Source organism: Amborella trichopoda, chromosome 5, assembly GCF_054954075.1.
Source record: "Amborella trichopoda isolate Santa Cruz 75 chromosome 5, AtrichopodaSantaCruz75HAP2 v2.0, whole genome shotgun sequence".
NCBI classification, from domain to species: Eukaryota; Viridiplantae; Streptophyta; class Magnoliopsida; order Amborellales; family Amborellaceae; genus Amborella; species Amborella trichopoda.
The window spans coordinates 2,421,694-2,433,684 of record NC_142340.1 but is presented as its reverse complement, the minus strand read 5'-3'; the positions used below and the strand labels follow the sequence as shown (position 1 = coordinate 2,433,684).

At 35.6% G+C, this 11,991-nt stretch overlaps 1 protein-coding gene across 1 annotated transcript; it reads right to left on the bottom strand.

The window, feature by feature from the left end:
* Positions 1–247: 247 nt before the first annotated feature.
* On the bottom strand, positions 248–3,516 carry LOC18426733 (uncharacterized). Its single transcript, XM_006833375.2, has 2 exons — positions 3,130–3,516; positions 248–985 (listed from the first exon to the last, which is right to left on the bottom strand). Exons 1-2 carry the CDS (start codon positions 3,514–3,516, stop codon positions 248–250), a joined length of 1,125 nt encoding a protein of 374 aa, XP_006833438.2.
* Positions 3,517–11,991: the final 8,475 nt, after the last annotated feature.

The window sequence follows — 11,991 nt, the reverse complement described above, 5'->3', positions numbered from 1 at the left end:
AATGGATGGAAAAGTACAAAACATAAAGATCTAGAAAAAGTAATACTCAGTCCTCATGAACACAAGGGATAAGTGGCCACAGGAGGCATTTCACTTACTCGTACACTTGTACATTGACCAGGGAAACAGGCACATTACGCATAAGTCAAACTATTTGAGCTTAAAAAACTAAAAAATTATTTCCTATATTATAGAACTATATATAATTTATATCAGGTTGGATCGGGCCGAACTGGTCGACTCCATCCTAGACCTCATCCGACACTTTAGGGTTCAAGTCGGACCCTGACCCAAAACCGACCTGGGTTGACCCCAGTGCTGGACCTGAATCCTGACCCTGTTTGGATTGACCCGACCTTGTTGCTGCCTCTTCTTGCTGGTTGGGCTTCTTAGATGCCCCTCCCGTACCCGATTTTCCACACATCATGAAGCAGCAGACCGCACACATGCAGAGAGCCACCATAGCCGGAGACAAAGAAGATGAATTATCTTTATTTTTCAATACAGTTTGCGGCAACATTGTATCCGGTGTCCACAGCAGAAGTATCACGAAAGCCATGATCGAGAACAAAGTCCAGCGAACTGGTAACAATGTGTCCTTAATGGTGAGATGCAGAAGATCTTGCCCCAAGAAGAAGGCCGACAACATGAAGCAAATCGAAAAGCCGAGTTCTTTGCTCATTAAGGAAATTTGTTTTGTGTCTGCTTTTATATGGGGTATGAAACCGATGGCATTGATCAAAACGTTGATGGAAATACAGAGAGCCAAAATATTGAGTACTTCGAAGGCGATAAATTTCGGGCCGTCATGGTAGGCCCCTCCAGGAGGGTTGAGGCCTACGGCGAAGGTGGCGGCAGCTACCAATGCTGCAACCACTGCTATGCCGTCCTTGGTAGACTTGAGAGCATCCTTCAGCTCCTTCCCACCATCCCATCCAGACCCTCCTTTTTCCTTCTCCGCCACTCCTCGCAATTCCTTCAACATCTGCACATTTTTATGCCTGGTAACCTCTGTTTTTTTTGTTAAGAGATAAGTATTTTTTTGTTTTGTTAAGAGATGAGTAGTGAATTATTTGTCTTAATTGTGTATAATGAGACCGTTTTATTTTTGATACAAAGATATCACAATTACTAATAATAGGAGGTTACAGTTATTTATAAAGACTTTTTTTTTATTTTTTTGATAATTCAATGAGGAAGACCTGCACTACCAATTTTTTTAAAATAGATTACGAGTTAGCTTTTCAAAAGCCTCGTTCTTTCAGCAGGTGAGTTGACCGATTCAACAAACACTTTGTCTTATGCATAAATCTTTTTTTTTTTTTGTAGCAATATCAAAGGGAAATAATTTTATTTTCAACAAAGAAAAGTAAGGCAATTATGAACTGGTGCGGAGTGCCCGACAGAATCTTAAAATGTTTTCTTGCAAGTGACTTAAAAATCAAAATAGTGGTCCAACTCGGTACCTAGGAAACAGAATAGGATCGCTAATTCGCATGCGAATTACCAGGAAAACGAGAAAGAAAATGTAAAAATTATTTGAAAACCTAAAATCAAGGAATAAATGAGCGATTCAAGCTCCAAACCACCGTGTCCTTGGACTAAGACCTAATATATATATATATATATGAAAAGGATTTGATAGGCAGTCTCACTAATGAGGAGGCTAGTATACCAACGGTGGGGATGGATTGTAGTTTGAATGGACGGTTGGCAACGATTTGGCTAAAATATTTTAAAAATGGAACTGCTCGAGCTAGGTCATGGGTGGGTGTAGAAAGTCTACTTTTTGGATTAAAACCTAAAATCCAAAGAAACAGACCTCAAAATTGGGAAAAACGGAACAAAACCTCGAAGTTTTGATTTCATTGGATTGTGGCCTCACTACAAACGAACTTACACTACTGATTTTGTAGAGTAGCCAAAAAACGATTGAATTGGGGGGTTTTGTGTTTTTAAGGAAAAACTATGAGAAACAAATGAGAATAGGTGAAAATGGCCGTCGGGGGTTAACAGAAATGGCGAAATTAGGGTAAAGGTCGTTTAAGTTATTGTACAACTAAAATTGCCCTATTTTTTAAAAAATTTAATGATTCAAAATTCCAATAAAAAAAATTGCCCCATTTAAGAGAACCTACAAGATTTCTTACTCCTATGTACACAATCCATTTAGTCCCTTGGGCAAAACACATGTTAGAATCTAAAATTTTTTGAAGTAATCTCAACAACCTATATCCTAATCTCAGCTAGAAAAAAAAAAAAAACCAAAAATAAGCTCTCTATTAGAAAAAACTGATGAATCAAGATTGAATTGAGGTAATCCAATTTTTGAAAGGACTAGATCTAAGTGTCACAAAATAAAAAATTCGGATTTTTTTCTTTTGAAAATAAGCATCTAGTTATTTTTATGAAGTTCCCAAAATTGTATACTATAAAATCTTTCTAAATAGGTGTTTTAAGTGACGGAGTAAATGCACAATATTGCTCGTGCAGAAGCATAATCTACGTGCTCTTAAAAGAAGCACCTTCACCCGTTCAAGCCACTAATGGACTTGTAATTGCCAATCTTATATTTGATTCTTGAAACTAAGGTACAGTGACTCGGACAAGGTATTAGCTTATTGGCAGAGAGAGTAAACAGGCATGTTCGAGTAACTCACTGGTCGTATTAAAAAAAAAAAAAAAAAAAGCTTATGGACCGAGTCAAGCTCACTTTAAAAATAAATAAATAGAAAAATAAAAACATATGTTTATATGCACACTTACACTTTTCATTTACAAGAACTTCCATACGGCCTCTCGATTGGATGTTGTGAGCCCATTAAAATAAAATATAAAAAAACAAGATATGGATTTAAAAGGATAAGGTGGTATGGTGATGTTTGAGGGAGTTTGAACCCAAGCATGGGCCCATGAACTGTTATTCGAGTTAAATTGACCATGACATTATTTATGGTGCGCACCTTACTCGGCTTTTGTCCATAAGGCAAAGTAACTCGTTTGAGTTTATAGGCGAGTCCGAATAACTCGCCCGAATCCTATCCGACAAGGGGGAGTTATGGTAACTTGCTTTAAACATTTCTAACTATTCAATATAGGTTTACTAAAGACGTAGACGGCACTTACTACCTCAGGTCCCAAACTAGAATCTGCAAGCTCGAAAACACTCTTGCCATCATAATCCCTCTGCTGAATGAGTTTCCGCACAAAATCAAATTCTGTGATCAATTTCATCATCATTTCTTCATGGCTATACTTGAGACATACATGAAGAATGTTCTCGCCTCTGTCGGTGAGGATCTTTGCCGACTCAGGGCATGTCCGGAGGACTGCAAACAACATGTCCTCGTACCCCCTCATGGCCATGTAATGTACGGGGTTCCGCCCCTCTCGATCTCTTTGGAAACACGAGTTTTGGGTTTCATTACTAAGAAGCTCCATCACAATTCCGCATTCATTATTTTCAACAGCCATGTGCATTGGGCAAAGCTCTTGGTGGTTCACTGCAAAAGCCATGAGTGGTCTTAACCTAACAATATCCTTTGCTGTCTGTATACCCGTATCGGGACACCAGATGAAGTGGTGTCTCAAAAGTCACTGCTACTTGCATGTCTAGTATCCGTTCATTCTGCTCAACTAGTCCCCTGAAGGCACCATAGTCTCGAGTTTCGCAAGCATTAAGCAACCTTTGGTCCATGGTGCTCTCTCTCCCCCTCCCTAGGCTCAATATGAAGAACCCAACTCCTAAACTTCTATACTCTCAGGGGCCCTATATACAGGACCCAACTCATTAAGGGTGTGCCGATACATTGGATTCACACGTTCTTTCTTGTCAATTTAGTTCTACTTACATCTTTGCCAATCAATCAATAAGAAAAGGGAAAGTATGGAATGTGACTATTTACCTTTGGTACAAGGTGATTATATTAATCTTGACTATTGGATGTGAAATTGGGTGATTGCAATCCTATCGTTAGACAAGCTCAAACTCCAAAAGAAATTTTTTTGAACTTCGTGACACATCCAAGCTATTAAATTTTTCATTGTATGGTTGTAAGTAATTGTGACCAACGTATATCAAAAGGTAAATGGTCTCGTTATATACAATCTTGTAAGAAAAACACAAAGTTGGACTTTTGGACCGATTTCATGTTTTTTTTTTTTTCCAAATTTTTGTATTCTTTTTTTTTTGAAATTTTAAGTTGTTCATAAATTGGACTTTCAAATTTCTCAAATATCATTTTTTGTAATTTAGACTTTTAAATTTCTCAAATACATTAATTTTTGTGTTTTATGTTGTTTACGAAGATGTTGAGATAGATGAGTGTAAAGATAAGAAGAAATAGAATTTGAAATAAATACATTTAGAAGAATTTAAGTATGACACCCAATGGTTTAAAAACCGGATCGGTGACCCGGATCGGGCTTTCCAAAAAACGATCCGGATCGGCAAATCGGCGTTCCGAATCGGCGAATCAGCGATCCGGATCGGAATCGGGTGAATCAGTCAGAATAAAGCTTCAAAAAAATCCGAAAAAATTATTAAAATTCATTATAAATATTGTTTTTTAGGAATTCAATAAAAAATGAGGGTACTCCATTAAGAATTTTCATGTTTTTGAATGAATATGCGAATATTGATATGTTCGTTCCCTGCATGAACCGCCATTCAGCATTTAATTTACATCACACAAAAGGATAAACATAGAATTATCATGGAATAAGTATATCAACATACATGGACTACAACAAAGCATAAAATTATTAACATACGATCTAAAAATAAAATGATAGACGACGTTGTTGTTCTTCTTGGTCACGCTGGTGCCATTGATTGAATTCGTTTGACAATTCATTGATTCGATCTAAAAACGAATCATCGATATTAGCGGGCGTCTGACTATTCCCAAATCCCTGAGTGTTAGTGTTTTGTTGTGTTCCCAATCCAAAATCCCCGAAGCTTGTCCATCCTTCATGCTCACCTGCACTGTCGTGCTCATCCCTATACTGTTGCTGTTGGGACTCGATATGTGAATAATATGGCTGGGATAGGGTGGCCTCAGAATCATCATCTCTCTCATTTTCTCTTAGACCCCCTTCCCACTCTCCCTCATTAGGTGCAATATCACCGACATATTGTGGATACATTGGCTGGCTGCTTCTTCTTTCATGCCACTCATCACTTTTTTCAATATCTTCATCACCGATAGCCTCAAGGAACGCTCTCTTGTGCAACACTGGCTCCTCCTCTTCTACTACCCATCGGTCTGCTGTGTCTGCGACAAATATTGTGTGTAAGTCTATCGGCCCATAGTCTTCAAGCTTCCTTCTTATTTGTCGCTCTCTGAGGTTTAAATTATAATGAACGTAGACTAGTTTATGAAGCTTCTCAGAAGCGAGTCGATTCCTCCTAGTAGTGTGCAACCATTGGAGCGTACTCCAGTTGCGCTCACAGCCAGTAGCAGAACATGTCTGGAAGAGCACCTTGATTGCTATCCTCTTTAGGTGAGGTGCATCAGTACCATATATCTCCCACCATTCAGCTGGATTAAAATGCAAAGAGCATTGTAAGGGCAAGAACAATTCATAAGATTAAATATATGAATAAACAAAATATTAGTGAGGGGATAACCTGGATCCATTATAGTTCGAGAATTTCTGGCAAGTCTAGTTCCGAAGGATCCTATAGCATCCCTATACATAGCAAGCTAAAACAAATATATTACGTTTTAGTGCATTATTCCTCACAAATATAACAACTCAATGAAGTTCTTACCCAAACATTAAATAATACCTCTTGTATTGCTGCTACTTGGTTTCGATGGCTTCTCTCCAACCTTGCAATAATGTATCTGACCCCTTCCATAATCTTGTGGGGTTGTTCAGGTGTCAAATAGAAAAATTTTGGGTTGAAGTAGTAACCTAAAATATATATAGGTAGAAAAATGTCATTTACAATTTCATAAAAAAATGATTTAAACTGAAACATTGTAATGATATAAATATATATTTACCAGCATAATGAATTGGACGTCCGAATTTGGTGTTCCACCTCTTTTCTATAATCTCGATCACTTTGCTAGCAAAATTACACTTCTCCCCAATAGCTGATTTCGCCCTCTCAATACCTTCATAAAGGATACCCATGGTAGCTTTCTTATCAGCATCCACCATTCTTAACACAGTGACCAAAGGGGCAGTGGCCTCTACAACACTGGAACATCGAGACCAGAACAGCCTATTTGAGATTATGTTATCCACTTTTATACCGGTACTGGACTTCGAGAGGCGGTCATTTAACCACTCTTCACAAGTAAACAATCTCTTTAATGCACCTTCAGATTGTCGAATGGAGTCCACAGCTAAGTAATCGGTCGCAAAGCGGGTTATGGCAGGCCTGATTATCTCTTTTTTCTTAGAGTGTTCTCTAAACAGAAATAATATTTTAGAGTGGTTGTATATAAATCTCGACACCAACCTTGCTTCATCAATAGTCTCCTTCACAATTTTGATCTCACCGATTTCTTCTAACATAAGATCGATGCTGTGTGCAGTACACGGGGTCCATACTAGATGCTTCCTCTTATCCATCAACTTGCTGCCCGCAGAAACACATGCACGCGCATTGTCCGTAATAAACTGGACTACATGCTTATCTCCCACCTCCTCCACGATCTGATCATATAGTCGTACGTAGAAGTTTGCATCCTTCTTCGTCCCTGATACGTCTTTGCTAGAAAAAAAAGCTGTACCCTTTGGGGAATAGGCCAAGAAGTTTAAAAACTCCTTTTTGCTAACTTTATTCAACCAACCATCACTCATGAGAGTAATTCCTGTCCTTGGCCAACTCTATTTATATTCTTCAATCCACTTTTTAACTTCCTCTACCTCTTCATCTAATATTGGCCCACTGAGCTCATATGCCGTCGGGGGTTTTACCCCGGGCCCGGCTCTCTGGATTGCACTAACCATAGGTGGAAAATATGGCCTATTGGCTGCATCAAAGGGAATCCCTTTATCGTAGAACCATTTACCAACATATCTCCTTAACATGTTTCTTGTACCTTTAACCATGCCTTTTAGGGTCATCTGTTGTGACTTAGGCTTTGAGAGAAATGGGTCTTTACGACCATGACCTGCAATACTGGCACTCCTAGGTAACTTAGAAACAATTTCTTCAACAACTGATTCTCCTTGATACATATTGCCACCAACCCCTCCATACATATTTGAGCTGGGCCCGCCATACATGCTCGAGCTGGACTCGCCATGCATATCTGAACTAGGCCCACCATGCATATCGGAGCTAGGCCCACCATGCATGTCTGAGCTAGACCCACCAGGCATTCTAAACCCACATTCCCTCTGATATTGTTCATGTAAACTCAATCTTGTGGCCATGTCCAGCTCATTATTATATTGCTCTTCTAGGTCATAATTATATTGCTCTTCTGTATCATTCCTGCTTGATGGTGTATATAAACTAGCTATCTCCTCATTCATCCTATGTTTGGCAATTTTTTTACCTTTGCTAGAATTAAAAATTGCCACCATCTGTTTTTTTACATTACTAGGGACACTAGTGCATGCAGAAACTTCTCCCTTAACCCCTGCCAAGTGTTGCTTGAACCTATGTACGCCACTACTTATCACTCTTTGACAGTAACTACAAATAATTTTGTCTTTCTTGTTAGGATCAAGTTTGACCCCATGTTGCCATGCAGGGTCTTCTGTAGATCTTGACATGATTCAACTGTTTTAAGATGTAAAAAGTTTAAATTAACCTAACAGGTCAAAAAGAAAAATAATCACCATATGTAGTGATAATATGTTGCGGTAGTTCATGTAGTCATATTCGTTGTTATTTGTTATTGCAAAATACCTTTTTTGACAATAATATTTTCGTACATATCAATTACAAACATTTAGAATAATACAAAATGCAAGCTCCAAACATGGCTACAACTCAATTATCAAGAACATGCATTTTTTGCATTAAAAAATTAATAATAAAAACAGTTCTTCAAAGAGCCGGCTAACATCAGTCATTCCAACTAAAAAATCCATGAACAACAAATAAAAAAAATACAGTTTTGTATTGAAAATATAATAACATGCATTTTTTTGCATAAATAATCCATCAACATACAATTTTTTCAACAAAAATTTTAACAATAAAAATTTAAAATATGGTTTAATACCTCATGATAATTAAAACCTTTTCACGATTTTCACATCTTTTCGGAAAATCATCATTTTTCAAAAAATTCGATCATGGAAAAAAAAAAAAAAAAATTACAGCAAACTCAAACAATAAAAATTTAAAATTGGGTTTAAATGTTTAATACATCATGATAATCAAAACTTTATCACGATTTTCACATCTTTTCGAAAAATCATCATTTTTCAAAAAATTCGATCATGGATAAAAAGAAATAATAAAAAAAAAAAAGTACAGCAAATTTTCAAAAAATTCGATCATGGATTAAAAAAAAAAAAATTAACAAATTTTCAAAAAGTTCGATCATGGATTAAAAAAAAAAAATCATAAATTTTCTAAAAAATCGATCATGGATTACAAAAAATTCGATCATGGATTACAAAAAATTCGATCATGGATTACGAAAAATTCAATCATGGATTACAAAAAATTCGATCATGGATTACAAAAATTCGATCATGGATTACATAAAATTCTATCATGGATTACATAAAATTCGATCATGGATTACAAAAAAAAAAAAAAAACATAAAAAAACAAAAAATTCCATCGTGGATTACAAGAACAGAAAAAAACAATTCGATCATGGATTACAAAAAATTCAATCATGGGTTACAAAAAAAAAAAAAAAACATAAAAAAACAAAAAATTTCATCGTGGATTACAAGAACAGAAAAAAACAATTCGATCATGGATTACAAAAAATTCAATCATGGGTTACAAAAAAAAAAAAAAAACAAAAAATTCGATCATGGATTACAAGTAAAAAAAACAAACATTTCGATCATGGATTACAAAAAAGTCGATCATGGATTACAGAAAATTCTATCATGGATTACAAAAAATTCGATCATGGATTACGTAAAATTCGATCATGGATTACAAAAAACAAAAAAACAAAAAATTCGATCGTGGATTACAAAAAAAGAAAAAAAACATTTACATCATGGATAACAAAAAATTCAATCATAGATTACAAAAAACTCTATCATGGGTTACATAAAAAACAAAAAAAAAAAAATTCGATCATGGATTACAAAAAAAAACAAACATTTCGATCATGGATTACAAAACATTCGATCATGGATTACAAAAAATTCTATCATGGGTTACAAAAATAAAAAATAAAAAATAAAATTCGATCTTGGATTACAAGAAAAAAAAACAAACATTTCGATCATGGATTACAAAAAATTCGATCATGGATTACAAAAAATTCTATCATGGGCTACAAAAAAAAAAAAAAAAAAAAAATTGTTCTTCACAGAGTCGTTTTACATAAGCGATTTTAACTCAAAAATTCACCTCTGAGTGAATAAATTACATCCAATTGAGTATATTTTCTGATAAACAACAATATAAGGAATCAAAAACCTAAATTTTTAACACATTATTTCTAATATATCATGAAAACAAAATCAAAAGGCGGAAAAAAAAAAAAAAAACAGCGGAATTTGGTTCCGCAGACATCTCACTGTTCATATCAAATTTCTTGCTGTAATTGACCAGATTACGTAAAATTGAAAATTTTTAATCATACTAGACACAATAAAGATTAAAAACCCTAATTATTGAACTCATTTTGTTCAAAATATGCCGTGAAATAAATCAAATGGCGGAAAAAAAAAAAAACCCAAAGTTCTTACCTGTTTTTGTGAACCGAAGCCTTCAATCTCCAAAAAACTCTGTTTTTCTCAACGATTATCACAAATTAGTAACAAAAGGTTTTGATTCACAGCTTTAAGATCAAAATGCCTATAATTTTTGAAAGATTCATGCCCTATTTGGCATGAAATTTCAGAAAAGGCGGAAACCCTAAACCCCGAAATTTTCGTGATAAAAAAAAAACCAATTTTTCCACCATTTAATCCTTGAAAAAGCTGAATAAAGCTGTTTACAGCCTGCAAATCAGATCACATGACAAAAAAAACAAAAAAAATGATCAAAAAATGACAAATTTGAGCCAATCCCGTGAAGAACACTGTGCAACCCGTGCTCTTCACGGACTCGCCGATTCCGCACAGTGAATCGGCGAGTCACTGTGCGGAATCGTCCGGTTCTCTCTAGAACCGGACGATTCCCGATTTTTAAAACGATTCGGTCCATTTTCGTGAATTTCGAGTCGAACCGGGCGAGTCCGGTTCGACTCGGCGATTTTTAAAACGCTGGTGACACCAATAGGTTATAAGATGAGAGCAAGCAGACTTAGGCAGCCTTCCCATGTGTGACGTAGATCTAATACAACACATGTTAGGAGGTGAGAGGTAATTCAAGTGGATGGCTTAAAAAGGGACAAGAGGTATGCCCAAAAGGATATGGATATAGGAAACTCATGGCCTCACAGAGGGTATTGGCCTTAATAGAACATAATGACGGGTCAAGATTTGTATAGCCCACCCCAATTAATTGGATAAAACCTTAGATGATGATGATTCTATTTTAGGATATTCAAAAATTGGAATATTTTGAGCCGTTCAAAATTAGACCTCCAAATTAGGGTGAAATAGGAGCAAAAAAAACTTAAATAAGTTGGAAGTGGAACTCGATGTAATATGCAAACTTTTTATGAAGAGTACTCAAATTTTCACTTTGGCCACCAAAATAGCATTCGATAACCTCTCTCTCCAACTTCTACCCCTCTGTTTTACCTATTTAAAACCCTTGCCGGACCTATCATTATCTTTGTAAAATTCTCTCTCCCCCTCTTCGAACACTGTCTTAAAGGGGCCTAAGAACCCAGGCCCACCACATTCCTCTCTGGGTTTGGCTCATCTCCCCCTCTCTCTCTCTCTCTCTCTCTCTGCCTCTCCCCTCAAAGGTATCCTCCTCGACCAAGTGACATAAACGGGCATCACGAAATCTTCTGGACGATGTGGTTTTTGTTAAGCATGAAATAATAAAACTTTATAAATAAAAAGGTGTGGTTTGTATTAGGTTGCAATCTTAGACGGTCGAATTAAGATGCTTTTTGGAATTTTCATAAATATAATTCTGGTGTCAAAAAATTCTTAAGATGATATGAGAACTTATTTTTATCTATAATTATGAAATCTTAAACTCAAAAACTGATTCAAATCAAGTAGATCTATAAACACTTGAGAATCTTGAAAATAAACGGTCAAGATAATGTGTTGCAAGATATATTATTCTTTGGACCCAAAATCTTTCTTTCTTTTCATATTCATACATCTCGATGTCGAAATGATCAATTAGAGGGTTTTGTAACATCAAAACAACATTTTATGATGGATTTTTGAGGTGCACTTACTTCTACATTTTAATGTTACAACTTTATATAAACGTTTTCTAAATAAAATGGTTTTTCAAGGTACACCTCCAAGTTTATGCTTATTAGGGGATTATGTCTGTACCTTTTTATTTTACTGTTATTACTTGATGGTCCAAAATGTGCAGTATTTATGTGGAGGTCATCATTTCTTCTTTTTATTTTTTTCTTTTTTGTTTTTTCAAATTTTCCATCAGTTTGATGTCACGTGTCTCATTGATGTACATGCATTAGTACGTAGTAACATGATTCCTTAACATGCAGCAATTAAGACCAATTAAGATTGTACATATATTAGTACTCAGTAACATAGTTCTCTTAACATGCACCAATTGAGATTTCATCAATTAACATATACTTAAAATGTGGTTTGATATTTTTAACATCAGATCACCTTTAAACTTAATGTTTGGAAGGTTTAAGGCGATCCATTGTTTTGAAAATCAAAACGTCTAAAAAGTTTATATCAGTTACCTATAAATAT